The sequence below is a fragment of the Scleropages formosus genome, chromosome 1, assembly GCF_900964775.1.
Source record: "Scleropages formosus chromosome 1, fSclFor1.1, whole genome shotgun sequence".
NCBI classification, from domain to species: domain Eukaryota; kingdom Metazoa; phylum Chordata; class Actinopteri; order Osteoglossiformes; family Osteoglossidae; genus Scleropages; species Scleropages formosus.
Window position 1 is genome coordinate 23818609 of NC_041806.1, and position 26004 is coordinate 23844612.

Consider the following 26004-nt stretch of genomic DNA (forward strand, 5'->3'; position numbering starts at 1 on the left):
TCCATCAGTCCATCACATTCTTGTGAACAACATGATTCCTGTTGTAAAAAGACAGACAACTTTTCCGTTGAAAAATACATTTGAAATAACCTTTTAGAACTTGTCTCTTTAAATGCCAGAAAAGTACAATTAGCAATGCAAAAAAAAAAAAAAAAAAAAAAAAAAAAAGAAGGGGTTAGCAGAAAATGAGTCTTCAAGTCAAGGATTTAACAACAACAACAACAACAACAACAACAACAACAACAACAACAAGGGAAATACAATTTTGCTGAAAAAAGCTTTTTCATTCTTGAACCTTATGGATATCAGAGATGCTGGGAAGGTGGGAGACAAAGGAAAATGCATGAAGAAAAATGACAGGAATATAATGAGTAGAGCAGAATAAGAAATGCCAACATCAGTCCAAAAACCAAAAATGCAAAAAAAGCAGAGGAAACTGCTTGTGCAACAGGCAGGTAAAAGACCTGGAGGAGACGCTCTTTTTGACACGTGTACCGAAGAATGGGAGCGACCTCAACAAGCAGAACCACGCACTGTCCAAATTTAGTCTCCCTGCTTGGTGCAGGTACACGAGGGGCCAGCAGGTGGTGCAGCAGTTAGAGACACCCAAAAGACTCAGGTTCAAATCCTACCTCCTGCTGTAGTACACTTGAGCAAGGTACTTACCTTGCATTGGTACAGTAAAAACTACCCTGCTGCACACACTGTTAAACTATTCGATTGTTAATTTAGTCACTTTGGAGAAAAATGTCAGCTAAAAAGTGTAAATGCACACTGGTTTTCTGCATTACAAACAGATTCTCAGAAGTACAAAAACACTTTCCCTTTTATTTAACAGACAATTCCATCACTTCCCAATTAAAAAAAAAAAAAAAAAAAAAAATGTTGTAGAGTGAAAGCGACATGCATTTAGAGCACCTGCCAATGTTGACAATCAGTAATAAGATGATCAATTTAGAATACATTCATTGGATTAATCAGTCAACAGTGGGAGTTAAACACAAATTTGTTGGGACAGCATATTTCTATATTTAGTTGTTTGTATGCAATCATTTTAAATGCAGCTTCAAGTTAAGAAAATGTCTCAAATATTTTAGTTATATTTTCACAGGCCCTAAAATATAAACTGATACATGTTTGTATTAAGATTTTATTGACTATTTAAAAAAAAAAAAAAAAAAAGTAGTCAGAAGCTGAGGAACACAGCATTAAGACTAAGGGATAAATAAGGTCCACAAAGAGGATTGAATTTTTATTTTTCCAGAGATTAATTTCAATATTGTATGAAGTGAATAAAATTTAAATTAAAATATTTTATTATAGAGTTACTTGAGGTTTCTACAATACCTAACCAGCAAATAAACAGAGTGACATGTACTAAGCTTTAACTGATTATTAAACTGATGACTAACTGGTAAAAGCGACTTTGGATTTACAAACAGACGTCTGGTCCGAACTCTACTCAGAGTACAATCTCAGGCCTAGGACAATTTCTGAACGCAACTCTAGCACCACAAGAGGTACAAGCGATTTTTTTGTGGAAGGCCGAGCGATGAAAGCCTACCAAGACCAGGAGGTCTGGGCTGAAAAGATCATTAGGATTTCAAAGTGCGCCATTCTTCACTCGGTTTTGTAACTAGTCTGTACTGAAAGGTGCCACAGGGATGACACTGGCAGGCACTTAATTGCTGGCATACAATTCAGGATGTAAATGTGACCGCAATGTATAATTGCTCAAACAAGTGAGCTGTCACACTGAAGTGAAAAGCAATACGCCTCCACATCCTCAATTACAGCTGCACGGCAGAATAGATCCATTTACTTCCACAACAGTTGAGTGACTCAATCAGTGCACAAACATTGCAGGGCCACCGCGGAGCGCTCGGTAATCCAAACGCAGGCCGCTGGCTAAGGTGTTGAAAAGTAAACCGGAGGAAAAGCGCATCCAAATTCCTTTTCACCTTTAATCCTACCTGTGAAACCAAAAGTGTGTGGAGAGGTGAAATTAGCAGGAGGGGAGTTAACCTCCAACAGCTGATTCCATCACTCACACAGGAAGAGTGGGGGACTGTGATTGGGGCAAGGTTTGTACAGGAGGGAGATTAACTGGTCACTGGTCCGCAAGCTCTACTCGGCCTCCGTAATGAGGCTCACTGGCCGCACAGGAATTGAGAAGCAGGAGAGCAGAAGGACAGCCTCAAGTCAGAGGAGTAGCTGTAGGATTCCAAGTCATTCCACCTTGTCATTTTTCCGTTCATTTTTTACAGAACCATACAGATCTAACAAGACAGATAAGTTTAATGGAGAACTGCAATAGCCTAATGACTGCAATTTCAGATGTACGCATGACGTATGATTTCCAAAAGACATCTGAATCATCACTATATTTTACTGATCAAGGTTTTTATTCCTAATACATACATACAAACATACACACAAAATTATCAGTGCTATACATAACTGGAGATTAACCGTGCGCTAAAAATTCACTCCCCTCCGAGAAGGTGCGTTTTCTTTTTTTCAGAAATCTGCAATGATGCCCACTGTCTGACTAGCTAGTCTACTGCTAACCTACTAATGCAAGTATTTAGGAGTCCATATGGTGGCGTCTGGGGTCCTACCTGCTTCATGTAGGCATAACACATGGTCTCTGCCACTCGCTTTCCCTCGTCATAGCAGGCCCTGGGACCGATGGGGTTCACATGGCCCCAATAGTCCTCACTCTGGGGGTGAACCTCCGGGTCTGTGGAACGAGAGGGATGAACATACTATATTCCCCCCCCCAATTTGGAGGTGGGAGGCTGCTAGTACTTAGACCCCTAGAGTTTTATTTTTAGTCTTTCCTCATATTGGGAGTTATGTTTTTGGTTTTCCTCTCCTCAGCTGTCAGTTGGCTTATTTAGTTCATATTTGCAAATCAGCATCTTTGATATTTGTTTTTATCAGTTTTGTGTTGCAAGTGCTCAATTATTCAGTGTTCTGTATCACTCTGTTGAGAAGACCACTCTACAAAAAACTGAAACGATTTCTCCTTTCATTTTGGAGACTGAAGGTTTACTACAAAGCTTCAGGACACAACTCCCAGTTTAAGTCCCCTTGCTACCATCCATAGCTGATTGGCTCATGGGTTATAGCACGTATGAACCGCATTGCTGGGTGTGACACAGAAAGTGAATGTATTAGCCACTAACCTGTAGGCAGAAAAGCACATGGACTTGTGATGAACAAGTCCTGGGGTTACCTGAAACCTTATACAAGGATCTTGAACAAACATCATTCATATAAATGCACCATAACTCTTACCTCCATACACCTCTGATGTGGATGCCAGTAGGAGACGAGCGCCCACACGCTTGGCTAAGCCTGGGGAAAAAGAGAAAAGAACAATTAATCCCAACAGTAAACCTCAGCAGGGAGAAGACACATACAGAGTAAAATATTTTTTTTTTTGCAATATTATATATCTCAAAGGTTTTGCTCAAAAAAGCCCATGATATAAAATTATGGGCTAATGAAGCATTTCAGTAATTACCCAAGAAATCACATTTTCTCAAAAGAGGACCATCCCCCATCATCAAGAGCAGTAACCATGGAAAAAACTAGGCTTTTCCAAATGTTTATTGAAGAAATACATACATGTCTGAGCATATTTCAGATTAGTGGTGTGTTAAAACTAAAAAATCCAAGAAAATCCCCAGAAGTAGAGTATGTTGCCATGGCGATAAAGCGACCCAGCCCCCCCCAAAGAATGTCATCAGGTTGGAAGCAAAAGGCAATTCTGGCCAAAATACAGAGTGATTCTCCAGGGCCCATTTATCCAGAAACCCTGGGGGCAAAGAACATAACAAGTGCGTCACTGACTTGGAGAACATTTCTGACCTAAAAAAGGAGGGCAGATCAGGAAAGAGGAAAACAGATCCACCATCAGAAAAAAAATAAATTTTACAATCTCTGCTGAGATCATGGGTAAATTTAACAAGAATAAAGGAAGGCTTTCTTTACAAAAATTTCATTTGGTGTACGAGTGGTTTGCACCTTAGAAAAAGGACTGGAAATAAAATGAAACCCTGAATTCAGTTCACCATGTGTACACAAAACTGTAACCTGAAGTATGATTTAAAGCCTCAAGAACTGGTGCCTCCTGGAGAACACTGACCCCCAACAGCCGGTTCGGACATTTGGGTGCACAGTTGGATTCTATTAGGATATAAAATACCGACAGTGGGTCCGGACTACTGTCCCAATCAGACAGAGGCCTAAACTCAGTAAGGAGAACAGGGACCAAGACTGCTAATCTCTTACTCTGAGAAGACTGCAAGAGAGCTGAGACACCAGACAAGAAAGTGACACTTACCCAGCATGTTCAGTGTCCCAATGGTATTTGTCTTCAGGGTTTTGATGGGATTGTACATGTAGTTAGGAGGCGAGGCAGGCGAGGCCAAATGATAGATCTGGTCCACTGTTAACAAAAGGCAAGAGACAAAAAGATATCCACTAATTTTTTGAATGGAAAAAAAGAAAGGGCACATGTGAAATAACTGTAAATGCTGGAATCACCTTTTGATTTTCATAAGAAAACCCCCAAACCCAAAACATGGCAAACCGAGGGTGTTGCACCACACTGCAGGTGTTTAATGGTTTTTCTTACAGTAAACAGATCATGAGCTGTCACACAGATTTATGTACTTATCAGTGACCTACTCAAAAACATTTTCATCTCAGCACATCTTTCACAAGATTATTATAAAAGGAGATTTAAATGCATTGTACCAAAATCAGATGTTCACTGAATGCATGATTTTCCAATTTTAGATTATGCTATTTGGAAAGACATACCGAACATCTGAAATTAATACACTTAGCACATTTTTCAGAGCGGCTAAGTAGTACATTGTGTGATTATTTGTTTCAGCAAGACATCAGATGTACGGTTTCCCACCTTGGCCCAGGTGACTGCTTCTGCATGGTGGTTTCTCTTACAGCTGAGCTCACAATTAACCCTCTCAGGGCCAAATTAATACTAGCAGTAAGAAAATTCTGTATTAGCTGATGCAAATTTGCAACGTCCACCTGGAGAGGGCTAAATGGGCCTGACTGAGCCATTGACTAGATTCATCACACAATTTCAAGATTGATTCCTCCATTGGGATATTGTTTTATGCATTATCTGTAACAGCAAAAAGATGGGAAATTATTGATCACCGCTTCAGAAAGTTGAAATAGTTATGTACAAAACTCTAGAAAGCCTGACCAAGACTAAATGACTGAAGGAGTGACTCATTTTTTTGCAAACGTCCGATAAATAAAAAGAAAGACATACACCAACTCAAATTCCCCTTTGCACTACTACAGAAACACACTTTTATTCTGTGTTATGTCATCTGGGATATTCATTCGACCAGCGGCTAAATCACAGCACATTAAGAGCTCAGCTGCAATAAAAACACCACATGGAGAGGTTCTCCGGGATCAGTGCTGAAAACCTCTCTAATAGACAGGTTTTGGAAACAAAGCAACCAAGTATCAAGAGGCCAAAAGCAGGACTTTCAGCGTGATTCGAAGGGGGTATATTCATGATATCAAAGATTACAGTTTGTGACTACAGAAAATATGTTTTGAAGAGGGAAGAAATACCACATTTTTGCTCGGAAGTGTGGAACCTACCCATTTTATGGCAAGATACTACGGTAAGCAAAAGATTAAGACCTCTGACATAAGCAACTGGCTGGCAGTTTGAGCAATATACCTTAGCTATATTTTATAACAGCCACACCAAATATGAGGTACAGATGTTAATGACAGGATTAATAAGAACAAAATAAAATGGCCTTTCATTTATGAAAGTTATTGAGCCATTTTTATTTAAATACGTTTACACAAATTGCCATTTTTCAAAACAGAATGTTTTTCTCTTAGTTTAACATAGGAAGTACAGCCTGGCAATGTTAACTAAGCACTTGTGTGTGGGATTGCCATGACGTATTTTGAACAGAACTGTTCACAACTCAAGCTGTTTTTCAAAGGAAGAATCCCTCACAGTATAATATAAAATCCAATGCTTTTTCTTTTGGTTGCCCCCGGTGTATTTTAATTAGTCCAGAGTAATTATTTTATTGTCCCCATGTTCATTTTAAGCCCTGGAGCAGTGCACCCATTCTATGTTATTCTGATTGGCAATGAAACGTTCAAAGTAAAAACGTGAAGCTTGAAATTCACCTAATAATCAAATTCAGCCTCCCAAGCTACAAATCTCACATCTCCTACTGCATCTCAGAGATCAGGGTAGAAACAGTCAAGTCACAGCGGTGAAGACAGGCAATGTGTGTTGCTCTAGAGAACCAAAGAGAAGCAGCCCTTCTCATGAAAGTGAGGGGAGGAGCTATGTTTGTCCTTGCAGGCAGATTTTAACATAAATCTGCTTTCTCCTACAATGTGTATAAGAAAATTGAAGTTTACTTGTTAAAGCTGAATTTCAATAAAAAGACTAATAAAATGTCTCCCCCCCCCAAGGCCTGAAGTCATAATTTTTCAAACTACATCTGAAACAAATAAAAGAGCAGGAAAATGGGGTGATGCTGAAACAGAAAACATCGTCAAATATAGAGATGAAGAAGCCATCACAGGGGCCCAGTGGGCATGAAATCACTGACAGACATGAAACTGATGAGACACTGGATGTTTGTCCAATTATCTCGTATCAGCTGAGGCCTGAATCACTTTCTACCCATGTTTCCACATCCCCACCAGACAAAATGATTATACCGAAGGTGAAATGGTGCTCACCTTCGATGTACAGAGGTTCCACGACATCATGGTTGATCAGTTCAAAATTCTCGTGCCCAATCCAGTGCTCCACGTTCCGCTTGCGGCCCGTAAAGAAGTTGTCCACCACTGTTACCTCGTGCCCATCCATCATTAGCTTATCTGTCAGGTGAGAGCCAACAAATCCTGCTCCTCCAGTGATCTAGGAAGGTAAACAGCAGTCAAACATACAACAGTCAGAGCTAATCAAGTACAGGTAGTCCCTGTATTTTGACTTAAGTCGAAACAGCTAGGGATGGTGGGTATCTAATTTCATTTTGTCAAATGTATGCGTATATTGGGTACCTTTCTATGTATACATATATTTAAAAACACACACACACACACACACACACACACACACACACACACACACACACACACACCATTAAAGAAACACTTTCGGATACACTAAAACATCTTTAATATAACAATACAGTAACAGAATGTAATTACAGTATTTACAATACAAAGAGAGAAAGAGATAAATGTTACTACTGTGATGATGAACAGAGGAGGCTGTGTCGTTTATTCAGACTCAAAGGACTAGATGTGTTCTCGTGGTCGAGGACGGGCAAGTGGTTGGCCGATTGATCGGCAAACTGAACAGAGGTGAGGATCCGAAATTGTGGTCGAGGGACCAGGCGGGTGGTCGTTATGAAAGAGGTGTAGAACGTGACTGGGAAACGATGAGGGACAGTACTTCGAGCAAATTGAGGTAGGTTGGAGAACATGGGGGGGCCTGGAGTGAGATTCCGCAACTGGAAAAAAGTGTGTTTTGTAGCCATGGGCGGGCGGGATGCACGATTGAAGAAACAATGTTTGCTTTTCAGTGGGGGCGCGGTGGCACAGTGGGTTGGACCGGGTCCTGCTCTCCTGTGGGTCTGGGGGTTCGAGTCCCGCTTGGGGTGCCTTGCGACGGACTGGCGTCCTGTCCTAGGTGTGTCCCCTCCCCTCTGACCTTAGGCTCTTGTTGCCGGCTCCCCACGACCCCGAATGGGACAAGTAGTTCAGACAGCACGCGCACATTTGCTTTTCCTTTGTTTGGCGTTTCACCTTTCGCTTTATTTATTATTTCCACTTTAGTTTCAATCGTGATCATTTCCCTTTTTTGGATGCATCACCATCACTTGCATCACATTCATGCTTTGGTGCCATGGTTAGGAGGGTCAAAACAGAAAAAATTAAAGCCAAATCCAGTAACACAGGAGACACTTAATGGGAAAAGAAGGAAGTCTTTGTCAGACCTCGGGCTCACACGCTCTGCCCACGAGCCGACAAACTGCTGTAGACACCCAGTGTTTTGATGCGTGTTAAAGTTTGTTATTACGAACCATTGCATATACAGTAACTCAAATTTTTAATAAGCTTAATTATGAAGTTGTTTTCATTTGACTGTTACTTAAGGGTGACAAAAAAAAAAAAAAAACTTCCAGTCAGTAAGAGGGTACTTCGTAAGTACAGGCTGCGCATAAGTCAGGCGTTCGTAACTTGGGAACTGCCTGTAACAGACACAGCCATTCATGTGGCACAGCATGAAGGTATGACGTATACTGGGGGAATAGAACGCCCATTTATACCATACAAGCACAAAACACAAATAAGAAAAAGATCAAAGTATTTAACCATGCAGTGTTTGCATGCATCACATGAAACAGCAGGCAAAAACCATGATGCCATGTAGAATGTTCAAGAAAAACTGGGCATTTACCAAAATCCTCTTCCTATCCTTCTCCGAGAGAAACTTCACAGGGGGGTATTTCTGAGAGAGGCTGGAACACAGAGGAGAAACACACACAAAGTTTAAAAATATACAACAGGCACAAGCACAATTCGCCCCAGACTATGACGTTCCCATCGTATGCTATGTATCAAAGAAGGCATCAAAGTTCTCTAGACAGACAGAGCTCAGCGAGGTTAGTGGATTCTGAATAACTACATTAACTCTGTGACTCTGCTGCAGTGGACGTATTACCCAGCAGCAAGGGAACCCTGCCTGGTTCTCCGGTCGAGCACAGCACAAAGAGACAAAGCACAATCCCTACACTTGTGTTCCTTTCAACATGTCACTGGACATCTATCTTTTGTATGACCATGACCAGTGAATGAACTGCAAGACCGCCTCTGGTGCTCATTTGAAAAAGCTCATTTGCTTCCTGTTCCTTCAGGAGTAACAACCAGATGCCTGCAATGGTAATTTGTCACTGCTGTACTTTGTGGGGTTTCTGCCAATTGATGACAGCATACCACCATCTAGATGTGAGGTCAGAAGTCATCAAGTGATGTCTGACAATTTTCAGTAACTCTAAACATATCCTGAACCTTCAGTTTGAAATGACTTATCTGTTACAGAACAGGAAGAATTTTTCCAAGAAAAACCACACACACACACACACACACACACACACACACACACACACACACACACACACACACACACACACACACACACACACACACGCGCGCTTTCTGAACCACTTGTCCCATACAGGATTGCGGGGAACCGGAGCCTACCCGGCAACACAGGGCGTAAGGCCAGAGGGTGAGGGGACACACCCAGGACGGGACGCCAGTCCGCCACAAGGCACCCCAAGCGGGACTCGAACCCCAGACCCACTGGAGAGTAGGACCCAGTCCAACCCACCGCACCCCACGCAATGGACAAACACCTTGGTCCAAAAAATTCAATTGACACTTTCTTGGAAGGCATTTCATTTAAACTGAAGCTTTTGAGATCTGAATGGTTCAAAGCCATGTCTAAGTGTCTCTTCAGCAGCACATATCAAAACCCACAGACTAAAACACTCTTCCATTTCGATCGGCAGTCTTCTGATCTCTTAACTAATCAGAAGGCAAAACCGGAAGATATAATTTGGCTAAGTGAGGTCACAATTGACAAGGGCTGACTATAAGGAACCTGTGGGACCATAATCGATAGAGCGGCCCATGACCAATTAATCATGCCATACTGTGATGCACTTCAGAAGCCACCAAGAGCAATATGTTGTTCTGTTGTATTGTCTATTGTCATTTCAAACTGGCATGGCTTTTGATCCAGAGATGGCAATTTTCTACTCTCTACACATCCTTCTGCGCCATGTCCATGTCTCACAGTAACAATGCAACCCTTTAGGGCAATTGATTGGAGAAGGGAAAAAAGAAAAAAAAAACCCCACCACCATTAACACTGAGCAGGAAGTGTCATCCTGTCATGGTAAACATACACAGTCAAGGCACTGGGGGGCAGCTTCTCCTCATTCCTTGTTTAATCCCTTGCTACTTCTCTGGGTCCCACCAGCCAAAGCATGTCCACTTATCATAGGCTCTGTCCATAACGTGCCTGCCATAGCATGGAATCGAACACCATGCACATACAGGAGCTCGGACCCCAGATTAAACTGACTGAAAAGACAAGATATCTGCAAAAAATCCTGGCTGTGTTGCAGTGACAATTCTGTGATGTAGAACAATGGTGGCACAATTTCCTCATTCATGATCAAACAAAAGCGGCATTACAAATACAACATTTATTGTCATTCACAAAAAAGGCACAACACATGTAACTGTACACTGGACTGGAGCTCTAAGGGGCATGAGGTTTTACCGTCACACATGTTTGAGCAAAACAAACCAGATGGAAATAAGCATTCGCAGTCGAGAATCAAGGGGGCAGCAGAATGAATGCCAAAAAGGACATCAATACCTGAGCTCAAGATCCCTAATCTTCTCCCGAAGAGGTGCGACTGCCTGCAAGAGAGGAGAGTGATTACCTCAGCGTAAAGATCTTACTGCTTGTCTGCCTGACATGCTCCTCCAGAGACACAGCAGTGCAGAAATTCAAAATGCATACAGGAATTCTCAGAGCAAACTGGAACGTTGTTCTCACAGTTTGCCCAACCTAAACCTGAATGATGAAGTGTCATTGGACTTCTGCGCTAGTCATGGTTTGTCCATAACAAACACCATGTTCGAACACAAGGATGCTGATAAGTGTACTTGGCACCAGAGCTCTTTGGGCCAAAGGTCAATGATTGACTTTGTAGTAGTTTCGTCTGACTTAGCCTGCATGTTCTGGACACTCGGGTGAAGAGAGGTGCTGAGCTGTCAACTGATCACCATCTGGTGGTAAGCTGGATCAGATGGCGGGAAAAACTGATGGACAGACCTGGTGAAGCCAGGCGTATAGGGAGAGTGTGCTGGGAACGACTGTTAGAAGGCCCTGTCTGGAATGATTTAACTCCCACCTTTGTGAGAACTTCTCTCAGGTCCCAGAGGAAGTATGGGACATGGAGTCCGAATGGACTCCGTTCAAAACTTCCACTGTGGAAGCAGCCAGGCACAGCTGTAGCCAAAAGCTTGTGGGTGCCAGTCACGACAGAAACCCAAGAACCCACTGGTTGACACCAGTGGTGAGAGAAGCCATCAAGCTGAAGAAGGAAGCCTTTAGGGTCTGGTTGGCTCTAAGGACTCCTGACTCAGCAAGTAGGTACTGGCAGGCAAAAAAAATAAAAAAAAGGTGGCAGTGGCTGCAGAAGCAAAATCTAGGGCATGGGAGGAGTATGGAGAGGCCATGGAAATTGACTATCTGTTGGCCTTAAAGAGGATCTGGAGAACCATCCGGCAGCCCAGGAGGGGTTGGAGGAGCTTTGCTCAAATTGTGCTCAAAGGTGGAGAGATTCTGACCTCAAATGAAGACATTGTCGGAAGGAGCACTTTGAGGAACTCCTAAATCCATAAGACCATAAGATATGCCTCCCTTACAGGAGTCAGGGCCAGAGGCTTCCGGGGTATCAGAAACCTCAGACTTCCACCAGGGAAATGGTTATTTGGAAAGCTCCACAGTGGCAAAGCACCGGGGATGGACGAGATTTGCCCGGAACTGCTTTAGGCCCTGGATGTTGTGGGGATGTCATGGCTGACACGTCTCTGCAATGTTGCATCGACCTCGGAGACAGTGACTTTGGATTAGCAAACTGGGATGGTGGTGCTTATCTTTAAGAAATGGGACCGGAGAGTCAACTACCGAGGTATCACTTCTCAGCCACCCTGGGAAAGTCTATGCCAGGATGCTGGAAAGGAGGCTCTGGCCGATAGTTGAAGCTCGGACTGAAGAGGAACAATGCAGATTCCGTCCTGGCCGTGGAACAGTGGACCAATCCAGTCTACATGTGTTGTGTGGACTTTGATAAGGCCTACAACGGTGCCCCCTGAGAAATTCTGTGGAAGGTGCTTTGGGAGTATGGGGTGCCAGGGCCACTACTGCAGCCAAGTCAGTCTCTGTACACACAGAGACAAAGCTGTGTCCGTATACTCAGCATTAAGTCAAGCGTGTTGGACTCCGCCAAGGTTGTGTCTCATCTCCAGTCCTGTTTGTAGTTTTCATGGACAGAATATCAAGGCGCAGCTGAGGTCAGGAGGGCATTCTATGTGGGGGCCGGAAGGTGATGTCTCCGCTTTTTGTGGGTGATGTTGTCCTTTTGGTGCCGTCACATGCATGCCTCCAGCACACACTGGAACAGTTTGCCAAGTGTTGAGCGGTTAGTATGAGGATCAGCACCTCCAAGTCAGAGTCAATGGTTCTCTCACAGAAAAGGATGGTACGCCCCCTTCAGGTAAGGGGGAGAGAATTTGCCCCAGGTGGAGGAGTTTAAGTATCTTGGGGTCTTGTTCACGAGTGAGGGAAGAAGGGACCGTGAGATCGCCTGCAGACTGGGAGCAGCGGCAGCAGTAATGCAGTCGCCGTACCGGACTGTAGTGGTGAAGGGGGAGCTGAGCCATAAGGCAAAGCTCGCTATTTACCAGTCAGTCTACATCCCTACCCTCACTTACGGTCATGAACTCTGGGTAATGACCGAAAGAACAAGATCGCGGATACAAGCGACTGAAATGAGTTTTCTTTGCAGGGCAGGGGGACTCACTCTCCATGACAGAGTGAGGAGTTCAGTCATCCGGGAGGAACTCAGAGTAGAGCTGCTACTCCTCCGCATTGAGAGGAATCAGTTCAGGTAATTCAGGCATCTGGTAAGGATGCCCCCCAGGCACCTCCCTTTGGAGGTATACCAGGCACGGCCAACTGGGATGAGGCTCCGAGGTCTATTATTATATCTTGATTATATCTCCCAGTTTGCCTGGGAGCAGCTGGGGATCCCCCGGATTGAGCTGGAGGATGCTGCAAGGAACAGGGACGTCTGAGCTTCTCTGCTCTCCTTATCGCCACTGCAACCCTAGCTGGACAAGCGGTCTGGAAAATAGATGGATGTTCTTACAGAGGTAACTGATATCCCAGGAAAACTGGGGGTAAAAATGAGAATACAAAGACATAGTAATGTTCCCACAGGCACTGAGAGAAAATTTCAGCTCCAGTTCCCAAAGAGACAGCTCAACGGTGATACTGAACTGACATTTCTTGCCAAATAACTCAGAGGAAGTGTCATGGAATCAACTACAAAACAGAATACCCCAGACTGGTCAGTCCAGCCTTAAGGAATACTGTTTATGTCTGCGATCCATATGTAAGTATTTATATATTTTACCCATATGGCAAAGCATCTTCCCCAATGGTCCAACAGCATTAGCAGAAGCAGAAGTAGCAGAAAGTGTGGCTTGTGGTCCACAGGTCTGGTAGTGGTTAAAACTGCAACCTTACACTCAGAATACCCAGGTTTGAATCTCATCCCTCCTGCTGTAGAACCCATGAGCAAGGTACTGACCCTACACTGCTCATTTTAAAAAAAATCCTAGCTGTAAATGGGTTAAAACGGCAAACAGGTTAACACTAAGCTGCTTTGGAAAAAAAAGTGAGCTAAATTGAAGAAATAACTAATGCCCTAACCGCTGCACAGCCAGCTGCCGCAGAGACCATGAGTTTAAAAAAAACAAATGGCAATAAAGAAAATGCAAATTCAGAGGTGAAACAAGAAAATAAATATCTGGCAGCATGCTGGCAGATGTTGGTATGATTTTGTAACGTTATCAACTAAAAAAAAAAAAAAGCTAGAAAAAGCTAGTGCTGAAAGTCAGGCTTTCCTTCAACCCACAGTCGGCAAAGAAAATTGGAGAGAATTAACACATTAAACCTTCCTTTGATCTTCATGACCTTAAGGTTCTTTTAAAAGTCTTTCCAGCCTTGATAAGCAACTATCTTGATTCACAAATAAGGTGAAGTCACCATATAACAGTTGCGACCTTTTTGCTTTTTAATATTCACTCTTTTCATGTTAATTAACAGTCGTGCACCCAATCTGTCAATTAATGCCCAATGCTCGCTACTGGCTACACAAAAGATGAATCACAGTAATTAACTCCACCATCATTCTCAAAAGTCACACAGCAGAGTCTGTTTGGTTCGTAGATTACCGCCATCCTGCTGACTCGCCTGCAACATACAACACCACATTGCCTTTGTGACAACTGGCCAGTGTGGGCATGTTGAGCCCTGCACAGCAAGAGAGCTTTTGGGGTGTGCCTGCTCTGCTTGGCAGAGCTCAGCGGGGTGCCGGGCAACAGGACGCAACAGAACAGGAGCCAGAGGAAAGCCTCGGGCTAGAACAAGGGTGCTTTTCAACCCGTCTCATCAGCACAAGTCGGGAACATTCCAGTAGTTCTTGTGTTTGTATGTGAAGCGAGTCAAAGATGGAGAGGTTGGCTCAGAGCAGAGCAGGGCAAAGAAAATTGTCACTGACCTCATCTATCTTGTGCTCCAACTTCATCTCACCGTGTTCCTGTATGGACCTGCATGGGGTACACGTTAGAGGATCACGGATGGGAGCGCTGACGATAATGGCATGCACACACACTAACTTAAGGCAGCTGACAGTCACTGAGCAAACACCACATAGCACAATGTGACATACTGAGAAATGTTTACTGATCACTCTTAATCATTCCAGGCCAGAATCAACACAGAGCCCATATGATGTTTACAGACTCCACACTATCGATCCCTTGGTCATGTGCCAATCCACGTCACAGGAGCTCAGTCATTGGTTTCAGCATATTTCCATCTAAACTCCTACCAAGTCCTTTCTACTGAGAGAGTTGCATACAATTCTGCAGAAAAGATTGCAGCACTTCTGCAATATACAGTATGAAGAATTAATGCCGAAAAAAATTTACAATGAAATAATCAAAAAGGGCCAAGCATCTGCTATTCTTTAATATTTACCTGGAGTTTTGGAAAAATTGGAATCGATGATGGTTCTACCACCTCTAAAACTTATGAATTTAGACTAAATCATACAGAACTTTCCATGTTATTATTTCAATGTCTCACAAGGAAGAAATGATGATTCGTAGACTGGAAGCAACAGGTCCCTGGGCATGAAAACCCATGAGATGTGCACATGGGTCTCTAGAAGCTGTCTTCCCCAGGAGGAGATGCATCAATCTGTGGATTCTGCTCGTCAACTCTTACTATGCTGTGCCAAGACTGACGACAGGGTGCTGAGCACTGATGTCAGGGAGGTATTTGCAGTTTGTAGTCTGCTACAAAGAGAACCATTTGATGCTCAAGGTAGAGAAAGTATTCCAACACCCTTCAATGCTTGTGTTGCAATGGGATGACACCGTTCATAATCCTGAGCACCTGGTCTCTACATTTCCCAGAGAAAGTCCATCACTGGCGAGGATGATCCATGACCTGGGCAGTCAGGACCTGACCCCTCTTGTGAACAGATAGATACCCATCCCTTCCCTCCTGTCACCGTATGCACATTATCTGTAAAGTAAACAAACCGTTCGGCAGCAAAGGCTGTCCTTAAGAAAACACATCCTTCACAGCTAAATGCAATCATGCTCCTTGTACTTTAAGGGAAGAAAAAAAAAAAAAATGGTGATACTTACCTCATATTGGTGTAAGTTCCCCACACAGCTAGAAAAAGAGAGAGAGGGGAGGAAGAAAAAAAGAGAGAGAGTTACTTTGCCCTGTCAAGTTTATATTTAAAACCTCCCCACACCCAGCCATGCATACAGAACAACATGTAACCCCTTATTGCCTTATTTAACAACACAAAACTCTGCACTTGAGTTACCCAGAACACAGAGACATAAATACAGAACGATTCACTTGCAACAAATAAGTTTTTTAAAGACATTCAGTTAACAAGTTTGATCAGGGAATAAGGCGCCATGCCTCTCTAGCTCTTCTGCAGCAACCCTAAAAGCTGTAAAACATGTGTGATTCGCTTTGCTTCCACCGGTTTGTCCAATTTGTCACATACAAGCATTGTTCATGTGTACCAAAAATGTTTACCAACAAATGGAATCAGAAATAGCAGTTGTTTAAGCCCCCTGACAGTCAGATGCATAAAATTGCAAGAAAGAGAAATGCTCAGGTCTTAAACTCACTCAATGCAAAGATCTGGATCTGAAGATTTGTGATCCATTTTGTCAATTAAGCAAGCAGTTTTTTCCTTTCATGACCTGAGTGAGTGAGTCATGCATGGAATTTATAAAAATGTATCTATCATCACCGCAATTAGGGGCATAGGCATTACCTATCACTATTGTGGTATTAGTTTTATTAAAACTATATATAGTTATACTTGCATATATATTTTTATTATATAGGGTTTTTTTAAAATAGTTTTATACCGTTTCCCAATCTAACACTATAGTAGTAGTATATAATTTTCTAATCCAATTACTAATACAAAATAGGTGATCTAATCGTAAAAAAACAGATAGGACAGACTAAATATGTCAAGAGTGACCCTCCCCACCTTTTCTGCATGTAACCACAAGGAGTAAATCTGGCACGCCCAATTACTTTACACACACAAATGGTCAGACATGGGCAGGTGTCTCCTTGAAGAAGGAGATCTCTGAATCATGTCCAAATGCTTTGCCTCCCTTCACTGGACAATAAAAACCTTTGACATTCCTTTTACTGCACCTCATTTCTGCCTGTGATGTCACAAAAACTGAAACCACTTGCTACAAATTGTGCAGCAAAAGAAAAATAGATGACCTCCAGAATGCCCCCAGGAAATCATAAAGGTTCAACGAATTAAGCAGTACGAAGTAGAGAAAGAAAATCCCTTGATTTGCTCCATTTCCCTGCAACTCCCCCAGTAAGTAGTGCGCAATCTGTCCAAGGTGAGCTTCTGCTGTGACTCAACCATGAAGTAAGGTCCAGATCAGACCCTTCATCCCATACAGACCAAGCACAGTCTAGTAAAACAAACAATTTAGAAGAATGATTAAACATGAGAGCATAAGGCAACAGATCTTGTGCACGACACCGCAGACTGCACCTTGAGCAATGATGGTAAACTCTACAGCTTACGCTTCACAACAAACATCTAAGCTGCCACATACCATTACTGAAACCCTCCACTCACCAACAAAACGACAAATCTAGATGTACGCCGAAATTCACCTTTAAAACGATCATCCCTCATCATGAAAAATGTGGAGCAATTCCTACAAGTAAACTTCAGGTTAAACGTAGTCCAACCACCAGTGGATATTTAGAAGCCTTTTTTTTTTTTTTTTGCTACAGGGGAAATCTCCATGAACCATCCAAACCATTAATGTCGCACATCTCATTATGGAAAGAAGAAATTCACTTCATATACATACACTGACAAGAGTATCAGATTAAAAGATGAATGGGGCATTATGGAACAGTCCTGCTTGAGATACCCAAACCCACTCGAATGTACACCAATCCTCTGGATGACAAGTAGCCCCAGAAGACATGACCCCAATACACCAACAGCCAGAGTTGCACTTCAACAACCTATTAAAACTTAGTAGTGTTTTTTTTTTTTTTTAAAAAAAAAGGATGATGCGCTAAGTGTTGTCTTGCCACAGTGTTTCCCCAGTCATCAACCTGGCACTCCAGAAGGTCCTTGTACACCTCCTGAGGAAGCGGTAGGCCCACAGGAACTGAGCAATAGTGTGAAGGAGAGAGCCAAGCCCTTGAGCATGGGTCACCGCTCTGGGGCCTCCTCCAGCAGTTACAAGGGTCCAATTCAGCCCTGAGGAATGAGTCACTAGCAGAGCGCCACGGTTTGCGGACATAAACCAACAGACCAGTGTTTGCGAGCAGTTTCAAATGTGTTGAATTACGCCACACAACTTGAGCACAGAGAAAAATTATGCATGTACAGCTTGTAACAAAATGTCTACTGGACCAGGTGTGATTGCCGTTTTCAATTTTTTTTAACGCTCCGTCTTTGTCAGAATGCAGGTTTTTTCTTCCTTGTTTTAGACAAAACACATGGTGCTGTGCCTTCACAGGTAAATTCCTGTACCCTGCAGGAAACTGCTGGTTATGCTTTTTGACAACAACCTGAATATCACTGCTCACATGCTCATCACTGCTCCAGTAATAATACTTACTTTTTAATGTCTTTTTGAACACCAAATCAAAGAAATTACATTTTTCAAATCACGATGTAATGAAACGCTTGTGAATTTATTTTTTTAGGGTTTGGAACATGTTAGAAACATTATAGATGAAAATGTTTAAACAACAGGGAATTAGTCAAAGTCCTTATGACCCTATTTAATCATAACTCATGTTATTAAAGTCTGAGACAATACGAGTAACCATGGACCTTGTATTAAGTGGAATAACTCTTACTGAAGGCACTACAATCTGTTCCCCCCTCCCCAGTTATCTTCGTTTCCTCCAGAGAGCTTTTGAAGCCTCTAGGTCCATTCTGTGATTACACCTCACACTCAGGTTTATTGGGCTGCTGCTGCTGGATTGGCCTGGTTCACTGAGGATTAACTAAGGAGAATACATGGGCATTAATCTCCTTTTTGACAGACAGAGCCCACAGAAGAGGATCACCGTAGAGAGAGCAAGAGAAAAACCATCTACAATAAGCCTATGACTGTTCATTTCCTCTACACGTCAAAGAAAAATTATATATCGACAAAGTCCATACACTGACCCCACTGAGAATTTAACACAATATTGAAAACTAATCTATTACTCAATCTATAATTCATCAATACTCAAATCTATTAACATATTAAAAATAATATACTAGGTGGGGGGGGATACTGAACACACACATCAGCCCATCCTACATCAGTTACTGCCATATCACTGACCTTGAAACATGAGTACATTAAAACCATGTACTTTGATGGTTCACTACTCAAAGTGTTTGTTAGTCAAATATAACATGAAATGTATCATGAGTCCGTCATCAATTCGCTGACGTTTTTTCTCCAAACTAACTTATACCACTGAGCAATCTACAATTATTTATCCGTTTATACAGCTAGGTAATTTTACTCAAGCAATTTAGGGTAAGTACCATGCTCAAGAGGATTACAGCAGGAGGTGAGAAGCAGCAAGCTTTGGATCCAAAGGCAACCGTTCGAACCACTACGTTACCAGCTGTCCCGTTTCATTTATATTTTGTTCTAATTCTATATGCAGCTTCTCACGTAAGAGGCATGGGGAAAAACTGTGGTCTTGGACTTGGTGATTATGCTTTGAGAATGACGTGTCTGTATCTCTCTCTGTTGGACTTTTGTTTACTCTGAGTTATAAATTGCTTTGGAGAAAAGTGTCTGCTAAATGAATAAATGTAAACGTATATCCTACATATACATGACAGCTCCGCATTTCAGACGATACCGCCACGGCTCTGTCTCTCTCCAACCTCGCGCACACACTTGTGTGTTCCGAGTCCCCTGGCTGGGTATTTAATAACTTGCTGTAAATAAAGCACAGTAAAGAGTTGTAGCCAGAGCTTCAGTACGGTGTTGACAAACTTAAGGCAGCGCTTAGTGTTTGTCAGCACAGTGGGTGATACACTTTAGACAAAAGCGTCTGCTAAATAAATAAACGTAATGCAACACATTCATATTTTTATTCCAAGCTGAGTCTCGGTGTTCCAACTCAGTGGACCTTATCTTTTTGAAAATATTTGTTTGCTCTACTTTCAGCATCGTTTCCATCGATCGAGGTACATTTCACTACTGACCACTTACCTGCAATATGGGCTGAGAAAAATCAATAAAGCAAAAAAAATTTCTGGGATCTCTCCCTCTCAATAGAGTTGCAGTGTCCTTCCCACAACCAGTTTATTCAAAACTTTATAACTACACACTGACCGACTGGGATTCAGACTCCTCCCGATTCTCAAGTCAAACTGTCAGGAAGCATCGCCTAAACTCTTGCAACGTTTCTCTCACACTGGCATTTGGCTATAGCTCTTCGACATCGCTGGAATAGAAGGAGAAGCGTTTCAACCATGTATCCTAAATAACCAAGGAGTTTTGGCATACAAACAGAAACGCTGTGAAGAGATGAGACAGCTGCACATCTACACAACAAACATGCATTTTGCAGCACTGAGCCACACAAACATTCACACTCATTAATACCAGCGTGTCCATTTGGTAGACTGCCTTCCATTGAGTCGCTGGACCATTTAATTCAAATCTTCCCCAGGTTCGACCATGTGAGCCACACTTTGCGATCATTAATGACAGCAATTATCTGCTGACTATGGAAATGACCTTCAGTTGATTTCATAATCCTGTATTTATTTAATTACAGAAATAAGCAACATGAAAGAACAGCGAGGAGAAAGTGTCAAGATCCTATGAGAACATTAAGATTTTACAAAGCCACGAAGTATAACCTAATGCAAAAGCAATTTTCCCTTATCTTGAAGTCAAAGCACACATTTTGCTTCATAATGTATGCACCATCTGATTGACCTTTTAGGCAACTAAGGAAAGGAGGCAGGAATTTGTGTTGTAAAAAGCAGTAAGTAAATGTGTCAGATAAAGTGGCATTTACATGAGTGACAAGAGAGTTATGTCCAACATACAGTGAAATATTTTCATTATAACCTTTTCATTTGGCTTCAGCAACACAGATTGACCAACAATATTTAAATGATCCAGACCAAATCTTTTCTAGTTTTCAACCGCCAGTACGATAAGACTTATTAATATGTCTTTAGTTGATAGCTTTGCCCAACACTACTTCTAATGCTGGATACATGTAAGACATAAATAAGAAAAGACATTTCAAAGTACTCAGCAAAACTACTGAAAGAGAAATATGGAAACAAGTCATTACCCACATTCTTTATGTAACAGTCTATAATAATACCACACACACACACACACACACACACACACACACACACACACACATTTTCAGAACCGCTTGTCCCATACAGGGTCACGGGGGACCGGAGCCTACCCGGTAACACAGGGCGTAAGGCCGGAGAGGGAGGGGACACACCCAGGACGGGACGCCAGTCCGTCGCAAGGCACCCCAAGCGGGACTCGAACCCCAGACCCACCGGAGAGCAGGACTGTGGTTCAACCCACTGCGCCACCGCACCCCCCTTCATAATAATACTATTCCATAATAATTTTATGACTTCAGAACAAGGAAAACAGCACCAGTCGCTCTGGTGCTTGCATTTGTGCAGCTTGTTGGCAATCTTCCCAAAGAAGATCGTGTACTGTAAGTGTTCAGAACTCCTGTGTAAAAAAAAAAAAAAAAAAAAAAAAAAGAAGACAGAATTCACCTTTCGGACAGCTAACTTTTCTCAAAGGTACTATTCATAATAATGAAGAAAAATCTACAAAATGCATGTGATGGCAAAAGTTTGGCATTATTATGTACAAAAACTTACAACACACAACTATCCACACACTTTCGCTGTTACATTTACTTGTGGTTACACTGAAAGTGACACCAAGCAACAAAAGTACCTGAGAAGCCGACAAGTGCCTTTTGTAAGGACTCTGCACTGAACCGCTTCACTGATCTTAATTATAGAAAAATGGAAACACACACAATACCCTAACACAACCATTTCAAACAGCATTTGTGACAGTTCTACAAAAGTCAGAAATTTCATACATGGAGAGCATGGATTTTGCACATTTAAAAACGCTAAGTTTGCATTATCAAGTATTCTATTACCCCTCTCTTGAAATCTGTCATAACAGGAACTACATCCAGTGAAGCACTCATTTTGGTAAATCCTCTACCAGCTTTTTTCATTCCATCTTAAAAATTAATCGTGTTACTGAATTCAGGGGGGGGGGGGGGGGGGGGGGGAAGAATTACTGAGCACAGATCTGGAGGTTTAAGCTTAAGGGGGGAAAAAAACATGTTGAAACACCTCTTAGAAACTTTCAAGTGTTAGTAGAAGGAAAAAGTTCTCTGTGCAAGAACATATACAGTTTTATCATGTGCAAAACTCTCACTTCTATACTCAAAAAAGACAATGAACAGAAATGATAAGCTTAACTTCCATGAGAAAACCAAATGAAATATACAAACCTCAATGTAAATACAGCAAAACTAAAGACCCCCCTCAGGTCTGAACAGAAACATGGTGCAGGTTAATGTGAATGATGAGTTATGGCCCTCATTTAAATGACTTTTTGGCTGATGTTCATTATATAACGAAATCAGCACGACAGGACATTACCCCAACCCTGTCAGCACTATGGAAATTGTTTCCTTTAATTATACCACCTAACAGCAAATGGCTTTCTAGATTTCACACCAACTTCCTCTGTGTAAATAAGGACTCAGCAATGAACCAGCAACGAACCAGCAACATCACCTACACCAAATGTAGAATTCCAAAGTTTAAAAAAAAGCACTCCTTTAAAAACTCACCTTTTCTCAAACAAGACATTAATGGGACACTTTAAATAGAAAAGTATTATTATTATTATTATTAGTGCATTATATTTTGCATTGGAGGTTCATTGCTGCAGTTCATGATTCCAGTAAGTTTATTTGTTGCTATGGCTTTATCCCAACATGCATTCTTCTCGTGTAGTTGTGCGGATAGATGGCAGCAATCGGTTGTGCATTTGTGTAGTTGGACGTATTTATTTATTTATTCATTCATTCATTCACTCATTTTGTATTTTCTGTTTGTTAGGGGACATGCAAAGCTAAAAATTCTGTGCCCCGTATTGTAGAGTGGACATGACTCAGTCAATCAATTAATCGTGTCTGTTTGTTTTGGTTACCATTGTTGGAGTAGTTTCAATTTCAGTTAGGACTCTCAGCTGATGTCAATTAGCCTGATTTAAAGAGCAGCTGGTGACCTGTAGTGGCAGCCTCTTGGTGTGAAGATAAGGGAGTTTACTAAGGGAAGCATCTGCTCTGTGAATTCTATCAACACCATCATGCTCCATGAGGAATCATGTCAACCAAAGTTGTCTACTACAACTGAACTGTGTGATGACACCACTACCGGAGACTCAGGCACTCCTGCTGCTACAGTAACCCAGTTCATCCTCATCTGTCAAATGCAGGATCTGCCAATAGAGGCTTCCTGCTTCAATTTCTCCATGGGACTCGAACTGCCAGGCTGCTGTGAAGAAGGTTGACTTCATACCAGCCTATGCCACCCATCTCTCATGGGCCCTCCTGGCCCTAAGTGAAACCTGGATCACCTCAGACAACACAACCACACCTGCAGCTCTCTCCACTAACTTCTCTGGGGGTACAGGCCTGCTCATCTCTCCCTGGTGGAAATATTCTGTAGTCCCTCTCCAGCTGTGTGATCTGCCCTCCTTTAAATTGCATGCTGCCTCAATCACTTGTTTTGTTCTTTATTGCCTTCCTGGATGACCCTGACATCTTGTTGAGCTATCTTCCTGTCGCAATCACTCAAACGGGAGAACTCTCATTTTGCCAGCCTCCTCGGCTAAAAGTCTGGGACTGATGATTGACTCAAATCTGTCTCTCTCTCAGCACATCAAAGCTACAAGCTAGACCTGCACATGCAGCCTCCTTTTCAAGATAGCACCAGTATGTGGCGACCTGTTGCATGCAGGTTGAACTTGCATAACATCTGCAGGATCCATCCTTGCCTGACAACCAACTCTGCCAAACTACTTTTCCAGGCACATGGTGACATCCTGGCTGCACCATTGCAACGCTCTTGTGTGGCCAAATGTGCATATTTCCTGGATTTTCTAGCAACAGCTGTGGCCAAGTGTGACAACAATAAATCCAATGCTGGACTCACCATAATTTCTCCCCCTGTTTGCACCTGCCTAGTATAAGTACAAAAGACATGGGGGGAAGGGGGGGAATCACTACCATTCCTCCCTTTGCCTTGCAAACTGCATGAGGGGTTGCAATGAGTCTGGGTTGATGCAAGGACATGTCCCTCATCATTCCAGCAGTCAGGACATTCGGAGGCACAGAGAGACCCTCTAGTATTTCATGAATCGGAGGGAGGGAGAAACAGACACTCTCAAGTGGGTTCGATCCCTGCTCAGGCGGTGTGGAGCTTGCATGCCCTCCCAATGTCTGCGTGGGTTTCCTCCGGGTGCTCTGGTTTCCTCCCACAGTCCAAAGACAGGCCGTTCAGGTTCCCCCATAGTGCGTGAGTGACTGACAGTGTGTGTTCCACTGATGTATGGATGAGTGACCCAGTGTAAATAGTGTATCTAGCAGTGTAAGTCACCGCAGTGAATAAGGTATGTGGGCTGATAACACTACATAGAGTTCATTGGAAGTTGCTTTGGAGAAGAGCATCTGCTAAATGAGTAAATGTAAACAAACAAGTCTTTGAGGAAAGAGAGTAATCGTAACCCCCCGGTACTCACAAGCGAGGTAGGCGACAAGCGCAAGGGCAACCAGCAGCTTCATCATCCGCCTCTTTATTCCAGTCAGCAGCCAGAAGAAGTGCTTCATCATCAGCACACGGCTTTTAACACATGTTTACAGACGCAGCTCTCTTCTTATTGCCATTAAGTTAATGGTTAACAAGTGGTTGACATCTCACAACAAGACAAGAGAGGTACAGCCGCCTTTTAATTACTCTGCTTCAGTGCAGCGTGTTCTAGCACTGCAGGCTCACATGGGTGAAACCCTGCACAATGGAATGTGTTCTTCTGCACTGGCACACGTACAAAGCACACAACAACACTGTAAAAGTTTCTACAGAGTTACTAGAAATAAATTATAAAGGAGCTCCCTGTTCAGGATATGTAAACAACCGGTCACATATTATGATTAATTATATTAGCTATCTGACTAGTCTAGAATACGTGAGCTTGTCTGCAAAATTCGCGACTTAATACGAGAGTAAAACGAGCGTCATCCAAACACTCAAACAGTAAGAACTGTGGTAAAATTTTGTCTAAACAACATAAATAAATATAACATGATGTGAAACGTATAACAACAGCTAGTTCCGGTTGGTAATTATACGAGTTAAGTTGTAGCAGTGTTCTTTTTTTTCGGCCTCCCGGAAACAGCGATAATGTTCTAATACACTTATGCGGCTCAACTATTCATTTTCTCGCTATAGTACAATTAATGTAACATAAAAATGTTCCATTTATTCTATTAGCTGCATGGCTACTTCCCTCTCCAGGTTCGCAGATGTCGAGAGCGACTATTTCTGCGATCATCTCCGAATCCTGCCGCGATTGCAGAAATCCAACAAACATCTTATTGCGAAGTACAGCGATATTTCCGTCAACGAAAAGGCTGGAATACACATTTAAACACGTTCAAACTGTCTCAAAATATAATCTGTAAAAATAATTTTCTTTTAAACTTCACTCCGTTGAACGCGAACTTTGACCCAGGCAGAAGTAGTCGATTTCAGACGCATTCATTAAAGAGACAGAGACCCATTCAGTAAAACACCGGGTACGTGGTGCAATTACCAGCTACGTCACTGACTTTACTGGGAGCCGCTGTCTGAGTGGAGCTTTTGTTTGAACTTGAAGTAAACAAGTATTTCCAATTTTTGAAATTTCCTTGCAAAAAAAAAAAAAAAAGCCTATGATGATAGAGATGTTTCTTTAGAGAATTCCTGGCACGTTGTCGCGCCCGTACGGATAGGAGCGCCTGTTTTTTCAAAGTCATTGCAAATTTTTAATTATTTTCTAAATAAAAAAAATCCTGATGTGTTTCCCGCCAGATTAAACTGTTTGCATGAAGCCCTGCATTAAATAACTCAAAAATGCTTCCTTGAGGTTGTTACTACTATTAGCGTTTTATGTCAGTATGGGGATTGGTTCGTTTCCTGTTCTATTTTTATTATCATTAATAATTATGGACTGAAAATTTGACTTTAAATAGGTTGTAGCTCTCAAAATACCCTAATATGGAAAAAAATTAATAATTTCGCTTTTATAAATTCAGCCTTAAGAACAATTACACAGCAATTCTCGTGTTTACTACTGTAATCTGATGTTTGGGTAAGAGGA

General features: G+C 42.2%; 1 protein-coding gene across 1 annotated transcript in view; it reads right to left on the reverse strand.

The window, feature by feature from the left end:
- The window catches only part of uxs1 (UDP-glucuronate decarboxylase 1), a 39346-nt gene extending 14161 nt beyond the window's left edge, over nucleotides 1–25185 (reverse strand). Inside the window, exons 1-9 of the mRNA XM_018750099.2 lie at nucleotides 24388–25185; nucleotides 15643–15670; nucleotides 14484–14532; nucleotides 10505–10548; nucleotides 8513–8573; nucleotides 6784–6964; nucleotides 4355–4459; nucleotides 3304–3363; nucleotides 2622–2743 (exon numbers count right to left, since the gene is read on the reverse strand). Coding sequence (XP_018605615.1) covers nucleotides 2622–2743; nucleotides 3304–3363; nucleotides 4355–4459; nucleotides 6784–6964; nucleotides 8513–8573; nucleotides 10505–10548; nucleotides 14484–14532; nucleotides 15643–15670; nucleotides 24388–24478 — 741 coding nt within the window. The 5' untranslated portion in view covers nucleotides 24479–25185. The remainder of the gene's footprint in view (nucleotides 1–2621; nucleotides 2744–3303; nucleotides 3364–4354; nucleotides 4460–6783; nucleotides 6965–8512; nucleotides 8574–10504; nucleotides 10549–14483; nucleotides 14533–15642; nucleotides 15671–24387) is intronic.
- Nucleotides 25186–26004: the final 819 nt, after the last annotated feature.